Genomic DNA, 23,225 nt, shown 5'->3' with positions numbered 1-23,225 from the left:
GGCAATATCCTTGATCAAACATTGCCGTAACCTCCCCCCCCTTTTTTTTGACACAGTAGGGCATATTCTGAACATGTCTAGAAGTGTGACAAATCATTCAGCAGATATGCTCATTGGTACTCCAGGAAAGCTAAAAGCATTGCCCTCAAATAAGAGAGAGGGTTTCTTGGTTGCGTATGAAAGCATGTGGAAGCTAGCATTCATGATGAAGGCATAACAACTGTTTCTTGTTTTTTGCCATGTTTGAGGAAAACAAAAGAGAAATATTTGTGTATAACTGGTATGTTGTGTACCGATAGAAAATAATTGTTAGAGGAAATGGTGAACAATCAAGAAAACACATTACATTTTTACAACAATTTGCCAAATAGTTTTTGTTGTTGTTCTTATAAAACTAGGAACTGATAAATGGCTGGGAAGAATAAAGACGCAAGTATGCAGCATTTCAGTTTATGTATGCATCTCCAGGGACTTCTGGCAAATATGTCTTTTCCGTCACATAACATGTTTATTCCCAAATAAAATGTCCTTCACAAATTATTGATCGCTCATGAAGAAAGGAGAAAACAAGTTAGGGGTAACTTCTCCCCTTGCAGAACTCTTTTCACACCCTTTTCACTCCACTGGGTACCACTCTACACAATGTGACAGTTATGATTGATATGCCCAGCTGAACAAATAAGATTTGTTATACCCATGTAGCCTTACTGATGTCTATGGGGTTGCACAGGTGTAAGAGACAGTAGCCATTAAGCTAGGATTTAAAAACAGAAATAGGCTGACATCCAGGACCAACAGGGAGAGAGTTTTATATTCTGAGGGGTCCAGCTATTACTATTAATATTTGTTTGTGCAGTGTCCACCAGTAGGCTAGGTGCTATAAATGTCTCACCCATTATGGCTTATAAGTCTTCAAGTCATGATGATGAACCAAGACATTGATTGAGAAGTATCTTGGGAGGGAATTAAGTACCTTTATGGGTTGCTAAAAACCAGCCAAACAAAAAAGCTAGTAGGCTGCACATTTTCCCCCTTAACTACCTCTCCTCAGATATTGACCAGTGGAATAAAGTAATTGAGCAGCTGGGAACACCATGCCCAGAATTCATGAAGAAGCTACAACCCACAGTGCGGAACTACGTTGAGAACCGACCTAAGTATGCTGGTCTCACTTTCCCCAAACTTTTCCCAGATTCTCTCTTCCCAGCCGACTCAGAACACAACAAACTCAAAGGTATGTCTAAGGAGGGAGCATGGGGCATGTATGACCAAGTACAATAAAACATGTTTTTTCTCCAGCTGAGATTAATTGATTTTCAGTGTACTTTGAAACACATTTCATATAGTGGGTCATAATTTTTTTTCTCAGTGCTAAGATGAGGGAGAGTCATGGATGTAAAAAAACATACTAGAAAGAAAAGAGAGCAACACTTTTAATGTCTGCAAAGTTAGTCTCCATCCATGTGTTTATTGAAAACTGTTCTCTTTGATACGAGGAAAAGAAAAAGTGGTTGAGATCTAAAGTGTGGTAAAGAAAGAAAAAGTAAAAAGTTTTAGCTAGTTGATGTTTTCATGAAAACATTGTGGGGTTTATTTATCAGATCAGATTCAGGTGCTGTAATGACCAAGACACTTGCATTGGTTTTATCTAGCAAGGAGTTAGTTCTAAATATGATTTGGAGGGAAATTTGGTGCGAGGGCATCCAGGCCTCTAGGGTACGTATGTTGATGTTGATTAATACATCAAGCATGTCAGATTCATGGCACTCATTCTGTACAGCTATGCACTCCGATAGAACCATAAGCAAGTTTGGAAAACCCTGAATTTTTATTAATTTTGTTCTGACATACTGGAGCCCAAGGAGATCTCAAAGTGGCATTAAATCTTCTTTTGTTGTAAACAAAGAACTGTCAATGCAGCCAGAGCCCTGACTACAAAAGTGATGGTGTGTTTACTAAGAAAAGTAAAAGTATCAATGCCACCAGCTAAAATTGCTCTTGATGTAGTTGCAGTTTAATATCTGCCTGTAAGTGGCTTTGTGACTATGAAAAATGGAGCAACTGGGTTTTGGTATGTGAAGCAGAATGATATCTTAATTACAGTGGGGCTACATATTTCCATTGTACAATATATGCAGTGGCATGTGGTAAGATGGTTATAGTCATAAGTTGAAGCCATGATAAACTTGAACAGGATGTTGACTTTCAATAAGAAACAATGATTAATGTGTGTTGAGTATAAAAAGATTTCCAGTCACAGCTTTGGAACCTTTTCAAACTGCTAGTGTGCATCAATTTTTCACACATGGGTTCCTCTGGTTGCTTGCTGCAGTGACACATAATGTTTCTTAATCACCTACAATTTGCATGTCATTACATTACCCAGAATGCTCTTCCAGTTAACAACTGTTTCATAGCACGGCTGTTGTCTGAGATCTGGGAGCAAAGTGAAAGGTCTGAGCAAATGCTTTTGGATGCATTGAGTCCTTTTCTGTACTCCTCCTACAAAGAAAATGAATAGTGGTCTTTCATTGGATTTAGGGCTAATGCACAGAGAATAATGATCAAACTGTGTTAACTAATTATCTCCTGGATAAAGGAAGCACACTTTTATTTAAGCACAGAGTGAATGTCTGTGTTTAAGATTATTTCTTGTTTGGTTCCTCTGTCCTAGGGTACTTTTATATCCTGAATCCTCGTACCTTCCTAAAAAGTACAATAAATAATGGTATATAGTCACTTTGATGTCACCTTTAGTAGTGTGCTGGGGTACATAAGATACATTTGGTGAAGGGGTTGTGTTTTTGTAGTTACTGATCTATTTTTGTTCTTTGTTTTCTATTCGAGGTCCACTTCAAATGGTATAAAAAGTAAGATAATAGTAAATGATTTCAAACAAGAAAGCAGTTTTAATATGATATGTGCAGTACTCTTAGCAGTAAGTGATCTGGTTAACTTTAAAGAAAAAAAAGATTGCAGTGAATTTATTGACAGTCGGGGGAAAAAACAATACTGGGATAAGAAAAAAAAATCAGTTTGTGGGTTGATTGGCAGCATATTTGCTATGAATACAGAATACTATGGGCTCTGATCCCAGATTAGAGGTTTTGGCTTGTACTTCGTATAGACCATCACATGGTACTAGGGTTTGTTTCGTTGTTGGATACTTGCCCAGCCAGACATCAGCATGAATTTCCATCTGATGCTTATTCAAACTCCTGTCAGAATGAATAGAGAGTTACTTTGCTCTCTTGGCTAAATCTCATATTCCATTTGCCACTACCAACTAATTTGTTCCCAGGCACTCTGAATAGTAACTCACATAGCAACTGCTACAACTGCCTCCATTCAGGTCCTATGCTATAAATAGGAAAAATTCAGCTAGTTATCAGGGAGAGAGAATTCACAGATTGTGAGCTTTTGCTGAAATCTTGCCATATTCAACTGTGTTACAACACCATGCTGGACAAATTCCAACTTTCTTGACAAATAAGACTAAGCTCACTGAGCTGTATGTTCTGTCAGTGTAAATTGGCATAGCTCTACAGAAGTCAAACACAAGTGTAAATGGGGCTATGCTTATTTACACCAGCTGAGGATATGGCCCACTGGTTTCAGCACTAGTTGAGTGAGTATCGGGATTTGGACAGAGCCTTCATCAACAATGTTATCTAGCATCTCTATGGTGGTGAATGTCCAAGCAATCAGAATGCCATATATTGCTACCCTGGGAGATTCTACTTTCTGTGACCCATAAAATGTTTCTTCACTTGAAAAGATACTTGTTGGTAGGGGCAGAATTTCAATATTACTCTCCTCAAGAGATATGGGAGAAAACTAAAATTTTTATCCAAACTCCCAGAACTTTGTTGTTGTTTGAATAAATGGATTCCAGAGCTACTCCTGTTCTTGGGTTTGGTTTTCCAGAATAAAAACCCCAGTGAAGGGGATCTTGCAAACCCAAACCATGGTCCACACACCAGGTCCTCAGGGTCATCAATATGGCTGATTTGCACTGCACAGCTCGCAGTTTCTGGCTGCAGATTTAGTGTATCTGGTCCCAGGAGAAAAGCCTCAATGCAAGTGGGAACCGCTGATGATGTATAGCTGGTGTAGGAACTCCCATAACACCCTTCTTCCTGCTGCCAGCCCAGGGCAGAGTAAAAGGGATAGAGCTGGGACTAGAGCTATCCGGCAAAAAGTTTTGAGGACTTGAAAAAGTTTCCCATCCCTTATCAGGAAGAAAAATCAATCTCAAACCAAAAATCTGGAAATTAAATCAGTTTGGGTCAGTTTCATTTCACTTTCAACCCACTTTATTTTAAAATATTTTAAAAATATAATTAGCTTTAATTTTGAAATGAAAAGTCCTTTTGAACTGGAAAACCAGAATGTTTTGTGCCCATGCAGAAACAAAATATTTTGCCAATTTCAAAGCTTTTTCTCCAAAATTATTCTGAGTTGAAATTTGATCAAAACCAACCCTGTCCCACAAAAAAATTGTTTTGATGAATCAGCATTTTTGGACCCATTTTGAGGGCATACATGAGACTTATGTAACGTGCAAGTCTTGTGCTGGCTCTTTATTCATCCTCTGTGTATATTTGGATCTCTTGCTCTATTGAGGAGTGGCAGAATTTCATCCAAATGAAGAATAACTGGAGGGAACAAATTGCCCTACTTATTTTTTTACAACAGTTAACCAATACCTGCATGTAGTAATTTTGTACTGACACTGTGTTCCTCTGATTTCATTGCTCTAGCCAGCCAAGCCAGGGACCTTTTGTCAAAGATGTTGGTGATTGACCCAGCCAAGCGGATATCAGTGGATGAAGCCTTACAGCATCCATACATTAATGTGTGGTATGACCCTGCAGAAGTGGAGGCGGTAAGTGAAGCATGGACATTTAATTTGCTTTCACCTCAGTACTGTAAAATGCAGCCAAAATATTTTTTTCAGCCCTACCAATCATGCCCTGAAAAAAACAAGCAAGACTTTTCAAGTTTACATTATACCTTACTAGTAAACATATACCATATGGTGGAGACAGGCAGAACTAAACAGGAAGCAAAACTAAGCTCCCAACTAGGAAAGTTCTTAAACCCTTGCTTGGGTCCCATTGAAGTCAGTGGGATTTGAAGGATGTTTTAAGTTAAATGGTTATTTAAGTGCTTTCTTGATTTGGGGCCAGAGTTCACTATTACCTAGTGCAGGGATCAGCAACCTTTGGCACGCGGCCAATCAGGGAAATCCTCTGGTGGGCCGGGACTGTTTTGTTTACCTGCAGCGTCTGCAGGTTCGGCCGATCGCAGCTCCCACTGGCCGCAGTTCGTCGTTCCGGCCAATGGGGGCTGCGGGAAGCGGCGTGGGCTGAGGGATGTGCTGGCCGCCACTTTCCGCAGCCACCATATTAGTGAACTCAAAATCCTGCTTCTGAAGTCCCCTGCTCTAAATGAATGAGAAAGTGATCATAATTCTAGCATATAGCCTGAACGCTACATTTATCTTGTTTCTTTCCCCTAGGGAATACCTCCTTCCCTTCCTCATTCTCATTCTTCCTGGAAACCTTCTTTTTAACAGTTTAGAGGAAAGGGAAGCAACAGTAAACTAGTCCTGGAGAAAGAAAAGGAGTACTTGTGGCACCTTAGAGACCTAACCAATTTATTTGAGCATAAGCTTTCGTGAGCTACAGCTCACTTCATCGGATGCATAAAAGTGGAAAATACAGTGAGGATGTTTTTATACACACAGACCATGAAAAAATGGGTGTTTATCAATTCAAAAGGTTTTCTTCCCCCACCCCACTCTCCTGCTGGTAATAGCTTATCTAATGTGATCACTCTCCTTACAATGTCTGTGTGTATAAAAACATCCTCACTGCATTTTCCACTTTTATGCATCCAATGAAGTGAGCTGTAGCTCACGAAAGCTTATGCTCAAATAAATTTGTTAGTCTCTAGGGTGCCACAAGTACTCCTTTTCTTTTTGCGAATACAGACTAACACAGCTGCTACTCTGAAATCTAGTCCTGGAGAATGTTTATCTACTCTTTGGTAATGCTGGTTTCCCCACTTCTTGACCTTTGAGTCCTCTTCCATTTATTGCAATGTCCCAGATGCACCATTCCTCCTGCCAGCCCAACTGAAGAACACATTCTCCCCCAAGTAATTTGTCTGGACATACTATTACGTGCAAAATCAAGATGTGAGTTTTTAATTATCATCTTAGCAACATTATTTCCATTGGAAATAGTACAGTGTGGCTATAATAACACATGGTGCTTCTGAGCATTTCTCATGACAGGACATTATTTAGCTATGTCACTAGTTAGCTTCACATGAAAAAAATCTGTGATGACATGATAAATGTAGGGCCCAATCCTACAAAGTAATGACCACTATCTATGTAGTAACTAAGGAAGTTAAGGGAACTTAGCACCTTGAAAAGCCAAGTCTAAAGGCATTATTACAGAAGGGTTCCAAATGAAACATCTTACTGTACATGCTGAAATTAGTGTACTTTGAAAAAATATATATATACGCTCTATATTTCAGTTACATTTGCTTTTGCACCATCTATTCCTTATACCCTAAACAAATTAGTTGAATATATCCTTTAATTTCTATTGACTTTTTTGCTTACTTTTTAAAATATTTTAATCTGAAAATTAAAATATTTGACATGCTGCCAAATTTATTTTACAAACATGCGCATATTTCAATTCCAGATGCCTGTTCTAGGTATCATTCCCTTCCTTGGTCATCTTTATTGAATTACATCCCCATTTCTGAATTTAATTCAGAATGGCTTCAGTGCTTTTTGGAACTCCCATAGACTTGCTTGCACTCTCTTGTTCTCTGTCTTCATATCTACGCTCTCCTTGCTCGTTCACGCCATTCTTTCAGTCTTGGCATTCCTCTCTGTCCAACCCTGTACAATTCAAGGTCACTGATGGATGGTGTACTGCTTCCTCTAACTGTAGAAGAGATAGAGGTCCTTTTCATAAACTTCCAAGTTGCCACATCTCTTCCTGTCTCTCCTGAACTTCACCTTAGCCTATGTTTTGTGCTAAACCCTGTTCATCTTATTCTGTTTCATTCTCATATGCCTCCTTTACACCTCACTGTGACAATTCTACCCTTCTTTCTGAACAATCTCCCATCATTGCTGACTCCAGGCCTGCTCCACCAGCCGCAGCAATGGTGGGATCAGTAATGTGACAAAATGGCAATGACTGCCAGATCTTCTTACCACTGTGTCATCTAATCCTTCTCATCTAATTTCCTGATGTTCTGATAGAAATGCCAGTAGCCATCAGAGACATTTTCACACTAGTTGTCCACACCATTACCATAAGTGGGATTTTTTTTTTTTAGAAGAAAGACTTGTAAAGATAAAGATGTAAATTACAGTTTTGGCTTTTATTGCTCTGGTTCATTTTATTTCTCATTTTGACTTATTGCCTGTATGAGAGTCACTGTATCCAGTATTGTAAAACTTAATCCACTTACTTTATCTTTTGAGAAATTGCTTCGGAACGATGTTATATAACAATGAATTGAATTATAATTAGAAATGTTTAAATGCACAAGGGAACTTTTTATATCCTCGGCTTTGGTTGTGCTTTGTCGGTCAGAAATATGGATAAGGAAATTGTTGTGCTTCATGATTCTCTAAATGCTTGGAAGATAATTCTGGATAAGCACCTGGAATGCTTAGGGGCTTGTGTAAACCTTTTTTGCTCAGGAAATAAGGTTGAAAATTTCAGAGGGCAATGCTGACTTTGAAGATTTCCAGTATTTTCTGGTTTTGATTGAGCTAGGAATGCTACAAGAGTGGCTTTTTTCACGGCGTTGCTACTTTTGCTTCTGCTTTTGGATGAAATCAGCGAACACGGAATCATTTTATGCTGTGACATGTAGCTGTGAAGTATATGAAAGTATAAAAAGCCCCACTATTGTTTACTAAGCAAGAGATTTGTACTGTCTTCCCAGATCTTTGTGATTAATACATGTACTAGAGGTGGTTAACAACTGGAACACTGGATCCGAACCGTCTCTGTACTTTAGGAAAGTTTGCACTAAAATCTACATCCACAAGGAAAGCTTTATCTTTTTATAGCCTGTACAGAGCTGAGCCTAGGACAGGGGAGAGAGGAAAGTGCCCTGAAATCCAGTATGCAAAGTCAGAACAATAATGTCATAGCACTTATGGATGGAACAAGCTTTTCTGGTTGATTTTCATCATGTCCAACAAGGACACAGTGGCAACCATTTGGCAACCATTAAGGGTCTGATCCGGTGCCTATTGAAGAAAAAGAAGAGATTCTGGTGAATTTAGCAAGCAACGGATCACTTTTTATCCTTCTCATGTCCAAAATTATTAATTAAAATAAGAAAGCTTTTCAAAGGGGATATCCTTTGAATGGAGGCCCCATGCAGTTTACAGCACAGGGGAACTGTCTCACATTTAAAGTTGTACTGTATTGTTACAGTATGTATCTGTGGGCACCTGATTCTCTACTGCCCTTCATCTTGTGTCACCAGTTATACCTGTGCAAAGTGGAAGAAGAAGAGCTCTGTGGAGCTTGAAAGCTTGTCTCTTTCACCAACAGAAGTTGATCCAGTAAAAGATATTACCTGGCCCACCTTGTCTCTCTCATATCCTGGGACCAACATGGCTACAACAACACTGCAAACAAAGTGGGTATGAAATTCTACCAGATCAGTTTCTCTGCTCTCTTCCACTGGTGGAAGCATTTCAGCCCCATTTTGCACTCAGCAAATGTGTACATGTCTACATAAGGTGCAAGGAAATGGAGAATCAGGCCCACACTATTATTATTGAAAGGTCAGATTCTGCCACCCTGACTTGTGCTGAGTAATTCCATGTTCCAGAAATTCCCCCATTGATTTTAGTGGAATAAGGTGCTGTTCAATGTGAGTAAGTCTGGAAGAATCTGACCCAAAGTGAACATAGTGTTGCGTCTTTGCAGCACTTCACGTGACAGAGGGATCACCTGGAGAAGGAGCAATGCATTGGCTAGTGATAGTTCAAATTTAAAGCAATCAGTTTTTTTGACCCAGTTATTTGTTCTAATTTGTTGTCTGTGTCTGAATTGCATTTTTTTAGAATGTCTCTTTTCTGTTCACACTTCTAGCTCTTTGCCCAGCTGACTTGTAGTTAACAAACCTGCTGAACATCAATTTCCTCAGCTGTTATCTCCATCTGTCCTGCCACAAGGATTTCTTCTTTAAGACATGCTATGTCTTGTTCTTCCAACATGTGCAGCACACTATAGAATTGTGTCTCAGCACCTGGGCAGTGAATCATTAGTAAGCTGATTTGATACCATTTTTCTATCATTCAGAGACCCCATTCAGTTCATAGCAGATATGAAAGGAAGGAAGATTACGTTAGCATAAATAGCGGAAAATGGATTGAATGAATATTTATTGTATTTTGTACAGGTCATGTGCGTCTAAGTATAGAAAGGGCCTGACTACTTCTAGGGTGCCTTAATTTACAGATCTCATTTCCAGGAGGAAAATTAAACCAATGACTCTTGATTTTACTGTTGACCGTTTATTAAACCTTAAATTTCCATCTGTTCCTGCTGACACACCTTCAATGGCTAATTGTGAGTCATTGAGTAATTACTTTCCAGGGAGAATTTATCTCAGTTGGATTTTGCTTGCTTCATCCGTTAGAAAGTGCAGTCGCTGACTGAATTGCATCTACACTGGGGAGGGGATATCTGCATGAGGAGGGGTTGTACAGCAGCATGCATTTTAGCAATCTGTTCTTTCTATCATTTTCCTATATGCCTTTCAGAAGAGTGTATTGAATCCAGTAGATCAACCCTCAGTTTGACTTTGACTTCGACTTCCAATAGTTTGGCATTGTTTTAAGACATTAATTGTTGCTTAAATAAAAAAAAGTTTCACTTTTGCCTGAACATCAATCCAATTTCTAACTTTCTGCTCTTGGCTAAAAAGCTGGTGTCAGAATGGCTCTTGGTTCATTTACAAGGAAGATACCAGCACATGATAACTTTGGCAATACACTTTTTTTTTCCTGCTTAAAGTCTGCAAAGACTTATTTCCTCTTGGTTGAAGCTATAGCAGAATCTTTGATAGTCATTGGTAACCTGTCAACAGCCTTAGATGTTGATTATGCAAATCTCTTGGAATATCTTAACTGTCTTGTTGGAGAATCTTCTGCAGTTGTAACATAGTGCAGAGACTGAGTGTGCTATAAATTACTATTTTGTGCAAGTTAGTTTCTACTTTGACACGTTCTATGGCCTCCCTGAAGGGTCTTTGTTGTGCTAACTGTATTGCTCCGTTGTAATGCTGCCTCTTGTAATTTTTCACCATTGTGATACAAGATAATGTACCAGAGTTAAAGCAGTGACATTATACACTTTGTCCCTCTCTGACCTGATTGCCCTGTATTTTAGTTTCTGGTGGAGGTTTGGGATGTGAATGACTAAACATTTTTCAACATCGCATTTGAATATACATGATGAAGTGGATATGGAAATTGTTACCTTGTTAGATCTTGTAAGCCCAGTGGTCTTGGGTCTAGCTAATACTAGTATGACAGACCTCCAAAGAAAATATACATTTGCTAGGAAGTACCATGGTGATTCATTAGACAGTCTTGCCCCGGAGTCAGTCTACACTGAACCAAAGCTGTAGAAGTGGTGCTAACTACTTCTGGTCATTAAACTTCCTTGGCCAGTTTTTGCAAGAATAGAGATATAAATTCCAGTGCCCTGAACAAATTGGAAGTTGATAATTCCAGTCTGTGTACCTAAAATCCCCCCTCCAATTTTAATTGGACAAAGCAGTCTTCACTTTCTTCCTAAACTATAGTGTTACTGTTACTGTGTGCTATGGAACAACTGGTGTGTGTCAGACAACTGGTGCATTTCAGTAGGGATTCTTTTTCAACAGCAATGGGTCCAAAACAACACTCTGGCTCTAAACCTCCTGAACTTCGGAGGGTGAGGCTGGAATCCAGATCCTCATCTGTATCTAAATTTTGCAGCTGATCCCTGTCTAGAATGAACAGTAACAAAAACTTAGATCCAAAACAGTAGAAATGTGTGTGTTGAAATCCAGATACAGAAGCTATAAGTCTTTTCCCTTTTCTACTATTGGCACAGTTTGTAAAGCTTGTGATAAACATGCCTTATGTGAAAGGTTCTGTGTCAATGAAAGCCTATCATTCACCTTTACACTGAATGGATTTAAATTCTCCCCTTTTGCATTTAAGGAACAAGCTTCACCAAGGTCTTGATTTTTGTCACTGCATATCTTAACTGTGCTGAGAGTCTGTTTCTATCAAAGAAGGGAAGAAAGCAAATGAAACATATTACTGTCTAGAACAATTTATTCAAGAAATTTAGACTCCATGTTTCTTTGTGAATTATTCATGAGCAGGTTTAGAATTTGTGTTCATTGTTGGAATTATTTGACAAATGATTTATGCAAACGTATATCAGCCTGAGGATTGCTTGTGAACTATTTGAGAGTGTGTTATACTTAAGTCCCTGTTTTTGTTGTGTGATCATATGGTATTGTTTCTGTTCCTTGGCTGAAAGATTCCCAGTCCTGCAAAAGAGATTGCTTGCATTGGTAGGCATGATGCTTTCTCTTTCTGTAAACAGACTTGCAAACAAAAATTCACTTCTATAAATGCTTCTGGAAAGTGATTTAAGAAGGCTGAGAATATAGAGAAATGAAGTCCCAGTTTTCTTCAAATGAATATATTTTGCAGCATTTGTCAAACTCTTATAGTGAATATCCTTCAGGTGTAATCCCTGAGGTACTTTAATGATTTGGAAATTTGACTATTCTAACTCTTTGCTCCTTTAATTATCTAATATACTAATTCATAGATTTTTGCTTTTTCAAAATTCTGCTGCACTGCCATTTACCTTTCAAAACTATTCCAAAACACTCTTATTTTTTCATTCTATTCTACTGTCTTTGTGTTTAGATTTAGCATTGATTTTTTTTTAATGATTTGACTTGTAAAGAAATTAAGGGTTTAGGATATTCCTGAAGCAATAATTTTGTGATTGTACTTTGTCCATTATGAGCTTATGTTGAAGTATAGCCACAGTAGGGCATTTGCCTGTTGAATATGACTAGAACAAACTGAACTGTTCACTGAGAGCAATTTAATGGATTTGGCCTTTTTTTCCCTGTTTGTGAATTGCCCATGAAATAATCATGAGTGTTATGAGTTTTGCTTAGTATTTTCAATTGTTTGATTAATGAATTTTACAGGTATTGGGGCCTGTGGATTTTTTGTACAACTGTTCTTAGAGCATTTGATCATCAAAATTCAGTCTGTGTGATTGTTGCCTGGTTCAAAATTCAGATCTCTCGCATGGTTAGGTCCTTGTTTCCTAGGAGACTAAATGTTTATGAACAAGAATTTAAGAAAAAAGCCTGGCTTTCTGGGCCTGCAGAAAAGGCTGGCATGTTTATAGTCAAAGGGCCAGATTCAGGTACCCCTAATCGGATTAAATAATACCTTATTCAAGGTGAACAATAAGGTGTCAGAATTTATTTATCAGGTAGAGGATCGGGAGCACTATAAGGAAGCTTAACACATACTAGGGCACTTTAAATCTTTTCCTGTCTTCTTTTCCACAGGAAAGAACATTATATTTGACTATGTATATGGCTCCCAGATTTTAAATAATAGCTGGGTTCCTTCCTGACAAAGCTGTAAATCAGATTTATTAGCTGTCTAGCATACTTTTCATTCAGTTTTCTCCCATCAGAGCCACACCAAGTAATATCTGTGCCTATTACTATGCATCCTCCCTTCTTCCTCCTTGTCTGGCACGAACACTTGCTGGACATCCGTTTTTCTTCATGAACTGGTGGCTCTAGTTAGTAGACTCTTATTCTTTTCAGTGAACCAGTCACTAGAGTGGGACAAAAGCATGGAGGGAGACACAAAGGGGATCGTAGCAGGTGTGTGTTACTCAGGGTAATCCTGCCCCCTGTTAGATTATTACTAGTGTAGTAAAATGGTCAACTGTCCCTGATGGAAACTGCAGCTGGTCCCTTTTCTGGGTGCCAGGTTGGAGGAGGGTCCTTCCATCATCCTCTCCCACAGCATCTTGTGGTCCCACTCAGGACCCCACAATCTATTCCTGAATACGGAATTTTGGCTTTGGTGCTTTGTGAGCGGCTAACCTCAGCTGAACAATACAAATGGCCCATTCTCCTTTTCTTCTCCACCACTCAGCTATTAAGTGACAAAGATGTGAAATGGAGACAAGCAAAATTAAATAAATTGCAGTAGCTGTTGGGCACAGAGGGACAAATTAGCAATAGGACCCTGTTAATGGAGATGGCCATGAAAGGACTAAAGATGTCAGGATTTGGTGTAGAGTCAATAGTTAGCATTGCTATACTTGTACCCAGCTCTGTGTGTGTATGTGTGTGTGTGCGTGTTCGTGGAACAGTTGTCCATCATCTTAGACAGCAGAGTTAAATAGTTAGACCTGCTGGGCTCAAACCCAGCCAGTAATTTGGGTTAGGGCAAGTTATGCTGTGTTCTTATGTGATATATGAGGGGAAAGTGATCCCAAATTACTGTCCCATACAGTTGTGTATCTGATGTTTTCGGTAGTACAGCAACAGCTCTTTTTTACCTCCCCCTTGGACGTGGGCTACCTGCTGCAAAGAAAGGGAATGATGGCCAGCTGTACAGGGGAAAGCATTCTGCCCCATCCTCAGAAATGGTGCAAAGGTCACACTCCCACTTTGGGATGGTGAGTTCTGGGAGGGATTTCTGTGTCACAGTCCTTCCTGGACTTTCTTGTAAGACTTTGCAGCTTGACCTGTCCTACAGTGTGGTATAATGTGCCTGAATGGTATAATGTAGCCCTCTCTCAGGCTAGGCAGGCAGTGTGTGGCCTGAGGGAACCTGGCAACAGAGGATAAAGTGAGTGATAGGTTATACAAGATATAAGAATAGCTTTCACTGAATCATTATTGAAGAGGACTGAGAATGCTGCAGAGAGATTCACCGAGGGCCTGATTCTGCTACCCATATTCACAGCAGGATTTCTTGTGGAGTGAGGTACTTCTCAGCATAAAAGTAGCAAGATCTGGTCCATATCTGTCTCAGGGAAAGCCTGAATCTCCGACTGCAGAAGTGTTCAACAACTGTTTAAAAAATGTCAAGGCTATAATAATATTTTAAAATTCAATATTGACCCTGCACAGCCTGAAATAGGAATACTTTGCAGAATACCAGCATCTGTAAAACCTTTAGGTATTCATTTTATTCCCATGAGCAAACCCTTTCTTGTCAGGAGCTAATCTCTCTCCTTTTGTCAATCCACTGTCTGCTGTCCAGTGCTGTACGTAGGGAAGAGTGAAGAACTGCAACAGCACGGCTCTTCAGAGCTCTTCACAGCCTCCCTCAGAACCCTCCCCCCCCCCCCCAAAAAAAAAAACCTATAGCAAATAGGCAGAACTTGAAGCCAACTGAAATTCTTAGAAAATGCTGTCTTTCCAGAACTTCTCAAGTGCATTGATGGTGGAGTTTTTAAATTTCCCTACTAGCATTTATGATCTTGGCATGTGTCATGTTAGCTCAGGTCAGTGAATTGATTTCTGTTTGTAGCTCTTGATAAGCTTTCTTTGTTTAAAGTGAGGATTGAGGTAACTCTAATAGTCTGCCTGATCAGGAGAAGAGTTGTTTTTAAAGTGCTGTATGTCACTTGACATAACCCATTGTGACAGCTATAATCCAGTGTGACATGCCCCAGTGGGGTGCCTCTCCTGGAGAAAATTGAAGGAACCCCCCTGAAATTGCTTTAGCTTATTCACGGCCAGACAATGAGTAAGACAGCTTCATGTCTGGAGTAAAAGCAGAGGATTTTGTCAAAGTTTAACCTAGAGATAATGACCCTGTGTGTCTCTCCCAGATTTACAGCATTATGAATGTATAAGGAAGAGGTATGCATGATCTGTCTAGTCAAATATCTAGAATACTAAGCCTGCTACCATCGCTTTTTGTAAGTCTATTAAAAGTTTATGGTCTTTTACACAATATATGGGGGCCAATAAAATTCTGATCTCATTCTAATGGCAAAGACTATAATGGGAATGGGAGATCGTAGAAATGCAACTACCTTCTCCTTCTGACAGGCTTAATATGCTTAGCATCTTGTAGTCTTCCTTGAATGCAAAGCCATGACCGCTTGCTAACTAGAGGGAAATAGATATTATTACTTGTAAGAAGTGCTGTTCACTTACAGTGAAGGTCGCACAGCAGTTTGGCTCTCCCATGGAACTCTCTGCAGAAAGACAACCAAAAATGCCAACCAGACTTCTCAACCTTCAATAGCTCTGTAGCAAACTTGTTTTGCTGATGTTTAGAAACAGGTTTAACAGTTTCTGAGCCACAGATTTTGTGGAATGTCTGTGTGGGTGGGCTGGATCTTGGTTCCTAAAGTTATTCCAGATAGACTCTTAGTTCTAACTTATTAACGCTTTTGGATCCTGGTTCCGACTCCGTCAAAATGGTTACAGTACTTCTGTGGGTAGCGTCATAGAATCAGCCAAAGCGAAGTGTTCCTAGCTATTCTGAAACTGATTTGAATCACCCTATCCTTTATTAGAGTCATTTATATTCACAACCAATCTTTGATTAAAATAAGCATTTCCCCCTCCCCCAGATAATCTGTGTGTGCGTGTGTGTGCACATGTGCATGTGAATGTGTGTAGAAAACAGGAATTTAGGAATTACCATACTAGATTAGACTCATGCTCCACCTAGTCCAACATTCTGTCTCTTACAATGTCCAGCACTGAAAGCTCCAGAGGAAGGAGCAAGAAACCTTCACAATAGGCAGATGTGGGGGTAATCTGCCCTCCCCCCATGAAGGTGTCACCCTAATCCCTAATGGTTTAGAAATTGGTTTAACATTGGTTTAACATGCAGGCACAAACCCATTCAAAATCAAAATTCCCTTAGACTGAATCAAGTTTTGTCTGTGCTTCAGTGATAGGATCAAAACAACATAGGTCTTTCCCATCTCCTGAACATAAAGGTAAAATGCATTGATGCGGACACTGGTAATATTTCAGCTGTTTTTTAACTGAACACCTAAATCCCCATTTACAGTCTCAGCAACCAACTTTTTTCTGTTCTCTAGGTAAATGGTGGGAGCATTTTTCCTGTAATATTCACAGTGTGGACAATTCCTGCCCGTCAAACACTTAATCGTTTGCTCCGTATACTGCCACCTGCCTTCAATAGGTGGCAGTATAGATAAATAGATACTAGGGCAGTTTCCCCAGCACTAAGGTTGGTGTAATATTGATGTATGTTTTACAGCAAATGGAGATTAGATCTTCTATTTTAGTGACATGAGGTGGTGTGAACATAAGAACGGCCATACTCGGTCAGACCATCTAGCCCAGTATCCTGTTTTCCTGCCAATGCCAGGTGCCCCAGAGGGAATGAACAGAACAGATAATCATCAAGTGATCCATCCCCTGTCACTCATTCCCATCTTCTAGCAAACAGAGGCTAGGAACACTTCAGAGCATGGCTTTGCATCCCTGCCCATCCTGGCTAATAGCCATTGGTAGCTTATATTAGTATAGGAACTAAGATTACCTTGTAATGACAGACATGAGCTGAACTTTAGTTTGACTACTCAGTTCTTAATGTATCATGCTTCATGAGGAGCCTGAGTGTTGGTAAAAATCTGGACCAGCACCATTGTGAGCCTTCATCTGACTCAATAGATTATTTGGGATTGAAACGGGAGTTTCACTGCCCATGTAAACAGTTCTATCTTCCTTGTGTGCTAAATTCCTACTGAAGTTGGGATACGAGGAGGTGTAAGGTCTGCCTGATCAGGCCCCACAATAATACTCTGCACATATATAACCCACTCCTCCAAAAAGCAGTGATAGGCATAAATAAATCTCATGGCATCCCTGTGAGGTAGATAGCATTGCACCTATTTCATTGGTGGGGAAACCAAAGCTCAAAGAGGTAAAGCGAGTTCCTAAGGTTACAGAAAATCCATTGCAGACCCAGAATTAGAATCCAAATCACTTAACTTCCATTTCTCTGCTGTAACCCCAAGATCATCTTTCCCATGTGTTCAGTGGAATAAGTGTCAGTTTAACTTCTAATTATAAGCATATATCATTATATTACTTTAATATTATGCAAAAAGAACAGGAGTACTTGTGGCACCTTAGAGACTAATCAATTTATTTGAACATAAGCTTTCGTGAGCTACAGCTGTCACAAGTGCCACAAGTACTCCTTTTTGCGAATACAGACTAACACGGCTGTTACTCTGAAACCTTTAATATTATGGTAGTTAATTTTTCTTCAACATTTGGACTATAACCACCGTGAATAAACAATATATATTTCTTTCTCAGACTGCTATATTTTTCCTACCAGGTGAAAATATTATTCTCGCCTCTGTTTCATCCACATCTAGGATATTCTGTTTATTGTACCTTATCATGATAACTCCCAAGTTGCATATTACTTCTCCACTGGCCCATTCTCTCTTTGGCCAAAACTTCACTCAAAACATTGTTTTCGTCTGTACAGATATCTTTTGTACGCTATAGGTTTGTCATCCTGTATTTATATTTTCCATGATAAAGCCCCAAATCTGGTGTTCCGTTTTCTGTGTGTTCCCTAGTTTTTATCAGATGCTGTCTGCCTGAGTGTGTTTTAACCTGGTGTGTTTAAATTATTCATGAAGAAGGTATATTTCTGTGTTCTTCAGAGCTGCTGGTTTCATTTGCCATCTGAGTGACTCTGCACACTAGCTTTGACTTTCAAAACACTTCTGCTGGTGTCCTATAATGCAGCTTTTGGTTTGGTCTGCCTGATGTCTAGTGGGATTTTATGTATCCTTGGCTTTAGAAGTTGTTTTGAACAGGGGAGGTTAGAGTTAGGTCTCCTGTTCATCAGCATCTGAGTTACGTTCTGCCAAAGAAATGTTCCTGTTTTCCCTCCCTCTGTTCTCTCCCTTTTATAATAATTACAAAAAGCCTTTTTAGCCAAACAAATTGCTGGTAGATTTCTGAGGGATATTGTACTCCTCTGCCCTGTCACCTACAGGGAGGGTTCATCCCAATCCAGGAACACTGGCGGGGTAGCGTCAGGAAAACATGCATTGCCATTGCCCCTGCACGTTTGTTCTGTGGCTAAAGAAGGAAATTCAGTTCTCCAGGGGTCTCACTCTAGCACCTTTCACTAGTGATACATTTTAAGACTTTTTAAAAAAATCACAACTTGAAATGTTGCAAAATGAAAAGTTTTTTTATTTTGCACCCCTTTATGAGAAGCCAAACCATTAAACAGATTGTTTAACCTCACACCATTAATATTTTGAGCCTCCAGTATTCACATAACGATAACTTTATAGTTGCCCAGCACAGAGCTCTATAGCTTCCAAGCCAGATTGCCTGATCCTGTGAACAACTACAGTGCATGGGCTTGTTCCAGTCAATCCCAAGATCTTTACTGTGCTGGATATTAACTCTCTAGAGACACGGGCGTCATCCCATTGAGGGCAGAATTTGGCTAAGTAGGAGGAAAGGGCTGTCAGTCTCATTCCTTTTCCCGTACCCTTACCAGCGGTAACTATGACTACATTCAGATGGATGTGGTAGGGAAGGGAGAGTTCACTAGCATCTGGGTACCTGCTTAAACTTGGTGTTTATTAACTTTCCTTTCATTTTTTTCCATAGTGGAGTGTTTTCTGCTCACCAGACTTAAAAAAGGTATTTATTGGATACAGTTGTCTCCTGTTTGTGTATCTCATCAATTAGGTACATCATGTATAGAAAAAAAGTTGCTTAAATGATGTGAGAAGATAAATGGCTAGGCTTTTTACTCTCTTTTGTAGAAATTGTTATTAAATGCAAGGAAAATTGAATACACCGTTAAACTATTTTAAAATGCATAATTTTTAATAAAATGTAAAACCAAAAACTAAAAGTCAACCAACCAAACCAAACTACTATTCGTTGTATACATGTGCCAACATGTCAACCAACAAAACCAAAAACCTGCACTACCCAAAATAGACTCCATTCTTCGTTGTTGTTGCCACTTTTACATCTTAAAAATCAACCCATTTGGGGGATAAAATGGTTATCCTAAATAAAGCTAGATGCTGCCACCCTTAGGGCTGGTCTGCACTCAGTGTTTGTACCAATTTAACTATACCTGTTTAGAAACTGATACAGTGGAAGTGGTGTAACCCCCTAATGTGGACACAGGGATGCTGGCATAAAGGTAGTTATATCACAATGGTTTATTTATAAGGACCGTTATATACGTATAACTGCACACACTGAAGAGTTGCCCCAATTTAACTGGATTGGTTTCTAAACGAATATAGTTAAATTGCTATAAATATTGTGTCTAAATAAGCCCTTCCTGACACTGAATAGTGCCTTAGGGGCAGATTATGAAAGGCACAAAGGTTCACACTCAGGCACCCATTTCACACCGTGCTAGGGTCCCAGATACTACAGCTGCTCTATCTGTTGCAGTGCTGTGTCAACACAGACATTATTAACCTCTATTTTTAGAACTCAGCAATAAAATTTAGCTCAGCGTAAACTTGGCAGCCCGGGGTAACTAATATTCAGCGTGATTATCATTATTCTTAAGTATTTTTATTATTAAGCTACATGATTCTCATTAGCATTAGTGTGAATCACATGAACAGATCCCTGATCATCATGCTAAGCATTGACTTAACTGGGTGTCCTAACTCCCTGTATGCCTTCTGCAAATCTTCCCCTTGCAGTCCCACTGAAATGAAGGAGGCCATTTTTGGAGTAAATGTGTTACTCTACAGGTGGCCACTCTACAATCTGGCCCATAGTTTTCATTCTTAGGGCTAGATCCTGCAAATGGATCTCCCCTGGGCAGAGCCCTGCACCCCTATGTCGCCCAGTTGAATTCACCTGTACGCTGCAGACACTATGCAGATTATAGAGTAAATGTTCTCCATAATGATCAGGGATTCATCCCATGCTAATGCTAATGGGAATCACAAGCTTAATATCTTATCCTCATGCTGAATATTAGTTATCCCTGCCTGCCAAGTTTCTGCCAAGAGCCAAATTTTATAGCAGAGTTCTAAAATTCTAAAAATAGAGGTTAGTAATGTAACTGCTGATACAGCATTGGAACAGGTGAACCGGCTGGAGTATCTGGAACCCTAGTAGTGTGAAATCTGGAGTTTAGTCACTTATCTTTGACTACCTTGTCAGCTAAATAGGCATTTGATATTGGGTTAGATTAAGTTTTGCCTGATCCCCCCAAAATACTTCAATTCCCAGAATATGTTGGTCTGTAAAATAAATCTTGCTGCCATTCTTGTAGCCTCTTACCTTAACTAAAGCTGCCTGCTTGAGACATCGGGTGGCGTAAATTAGCAGAGACACTAGCCAAAGATATGTTGATTCTGTGAGGAAGTGGGGCAGATAATGTGCTTGAAAACACCCCTTCCTTTTTACTCCTTAATTCCATGCATTAAAACAGAGGGCGAGCCCCCTCTGTTCTCCCTCACCTAGGGGAGCAACACTCCTCCTTCTCCTTGGATGGCATGGGAAGAGCTTCCCTGCCTGTTACAATCTATGTTAACCACTGCCTGTGTTCTTTGCAAGCCGTTCCCCAGAGCTCTTCACAAAGGAAGGTAATCATGCGATATTCTCTTCCAATTACTCTTCTCTACTTTTCTCCTGTCTCTCTGACAGAGACACAGTAGTTCTGCTGATGTGATTTAGACTACAGCTCACCCACATGTATCCCCCTGCAACCACCACCCAAAACCTAGAGCAAGCAGCTTAATGAAGCAGACAGCCGCTGTAGCTCTTATGTGAATTCATAGGCCTCGAGGATTTCCTTGTCTGTCTTGTCTTCCCAAGTGATCTCCACACTTCCTCATTAGAAAATGCATGCTGTAGAACTGGCAAGGTGGCTGAGCAACAGTCTGTCAGGCGTGCTGATCTGGAGGACCCTGGTTCACAGCATTCCCGTTGTCACTGGCGAGGCTAGAATTCTCATTCTTAGGTTGAGTCGTGAGCTTCACAATGCCATGATCAGCAGTAAAGAGATGTCTCCAGCAGGGATTTCAGTGGCTTTGACTGAATCTAGCACCAGCTTCAGGGTGATTAGCTGCTGCAGGCCAGGCTGTAATAAGGGACAGAGATGTGTTTGTGTGGAAAACAAAGATCATGGCTTTATTAACAATAACATCATTCCATATGATCAAAAGCTCTTATCTGACCTGCACAAGTGACCTGCAGAGACAGCAGAGCCCCATTGCAAGTCACAGCCAAAGCTCCCAATGTTCCCCCTTCACCATGTGGCTTAGGCTCCAACCTGGCCACCTGCTTGAGCCACTGTGGCCTCCTCACAGGTCACAACCAAATCCGCTTAGGTACCTCAGACCTCACCTCAGGTCACAGACAAATCTCCTGAAGTATAGCTTCGGCAGACCTGCATGTAGACCCGGCAATCCTATAAAAGCCTTGCTTCGTATACCATGGGGTAAAGCGCACACTGAATGAGGGAAGGCTTCAAGTGTCCATTGAAAAAGGCACTGCTGTTGCATCATTCACTGTGTATACTGTGTGGCATGCAGCAGATGAGGAAATGGCTCTTTTTGTAGAAAAGACTTCCATGGACTCTGTTTCTCCAGCACAAACCCAATAATAGAAAATACGACTCTCACATTCCTAAATTAGGAGAATTATCTCATGTTACACTGTATGTTTGTGTGTTTTAGACTATTTGAGAAATATATGATTGTGTAAGAAAAAAACATGTCTCATAATGCATGTGCACAAGGGGACAGAGTTACGGTTGCACAGCTCATCTCCCGCCCACAGCCTTGCAGCAAAGGCAGCTGTCACCTGTAGAGAAGCTGTGTGAGTTGCTTAATGATTCTCTCCCTGCCACAGTCACCACTTCAGTGGCCTCCAAGCAGCTAGCTCTCGTTACCTGCCCTGACTAACCAGACCTGGAGATGGAGGTCTTTGTCTGTGACAGAACAAAGATACAGGAGTTTCTCTTACCTCTAGCCCTAATCCAAAACCAACTGAAGTTATCTTTCATTGCCTCCAGTGGGCTTTGGATTGGGCCATTGTGCATGAGAGCACCCGTACTTGAATTTTGGTCCCTTCTACTGTAGTCACCCGCTCCTGCACCTCCACAGAGGTCACTCTGCCGTACTTTCCTTTGACACCCTCAGCCGCTTCTGCTGCAAGCAGAGCCTCTGTTGGAATGATGGTCCCAAAATCCTTTGACAAATATTTCACTCTCCAGTTAACCAGATATCATCAACCCAGTGATTGTGTGGTTGGTATTGGATAGTGCTGATAGGAACACAATGGTCGCCTTCCCACGATGCACCTGGAAACTCCTGGAGGTGTTGGTGAAGAAGAAAGCCCATTCTCCCAGCTCATCCTGGGCTCTATATTGATGACCCTAAGAACCTTTATAAAGGGGGGCAATGGGGTCAGCAGCTGGTTGGGATTGGACCTACTAATTCATAGTAGATCATCAACTGGTCGAGAAGGCTGGTCCTGCTACATGACTTAGAGAAGCATGATATTGAGTAGGCTGCAGGAAGGAATTAAAAGAACCTCCCCTGTACCCATGGTCTCTCTTCTAGGCATCTTATTGTGGGAAAATCCAGGCAGCTCAAGGATCCATTGACCCAACCAATTGCAACCGCAGCAGCTGTCCAAGTTGGGACACTGGGCCTCTGACACAGCCAATTGTGGCTCCAGCTGCCATGCTGTTCCTGGCTAATTCATCCAGCAGACTCATCCAAGGTGTTTGCAGCAAAGCTCTGCTTTCTCAGTGAATGACAAGTGAACATATGTTAGAGAGAGCTTGGGGATGAAAGGGTATCTATTTTACCCACTCCCCATACTGCATTACACATGCTAGACAGCACAACCTCCTATCTGATGGCATATGATAGTTATTAATCTCGCAGTTCCATACTGTTGGAATCATTGCACCCTGTGTGTCTGGCCTCTTTGATACTGAGAATGGATTTCACATATTGAAGGGGAGACGGGCCTTGAGGCTGAGGAGAGTGATGAAAAGTGCCACAGCAGAAAGGAAGAGAAGACAAAGAAGGTCCCTGGGAAGTTGT

General features: G+C 40.4%; 1 protein-coding gene across 22 annotated transcripts in view; it reads left to right on the top strand.

Annotated features, from left to right (window-relative positions):
- The window catches only part of MAPK10 (mitogen-activated protein kinase 10), a 299,605-nt gene that overhangs the window by 248,915 nt on the left and 27,465 nt on the right, over positions 1-23,225 (top strand). For 16 of the 22 annotated variants that reach the window (XM_075127486.1, XM_075127483.1, XM_075127492.1 and 13 more), the window contains 3 exons: positions 1,052-1,234; positions 4,764-4,888; positions 18,787-18,819. In XM_075127486.1, the coding sequence (XP_074983587.1) occupies positions 1,052-1,234; positions 4,764-4,888; positions 18,787-18,819 (341 nt within the window). The remainder of the gene's footprint in view (positions 1-1,051; positions 1,235-4,763; positions 4,889-18,786; positions 18,820-23,225) is intronic. The other 6 variants (XM_075127489.1, XM_075127488.1, XM_075127481.1 and 3 more) reach the window with 3 other exon arrangements.

This window comes from Caretta caretta, chromosome 4 (assembly GCF_965140235.1).
Source record: "Caretta caretta isolate rCarCar2 chromosome 4, rCarCar1.hap1, whole genome shotgun sequence".
Classification (NCBI taxonomy): domain Eukaryota; kingdom Metazoa; phylum Chordata; order Testudines; family Cheloniidae; genus Caretta; species Caretta caretta.
This window is presented reverse-complemented; position numbering and strand designations above follow the sequence as displayed.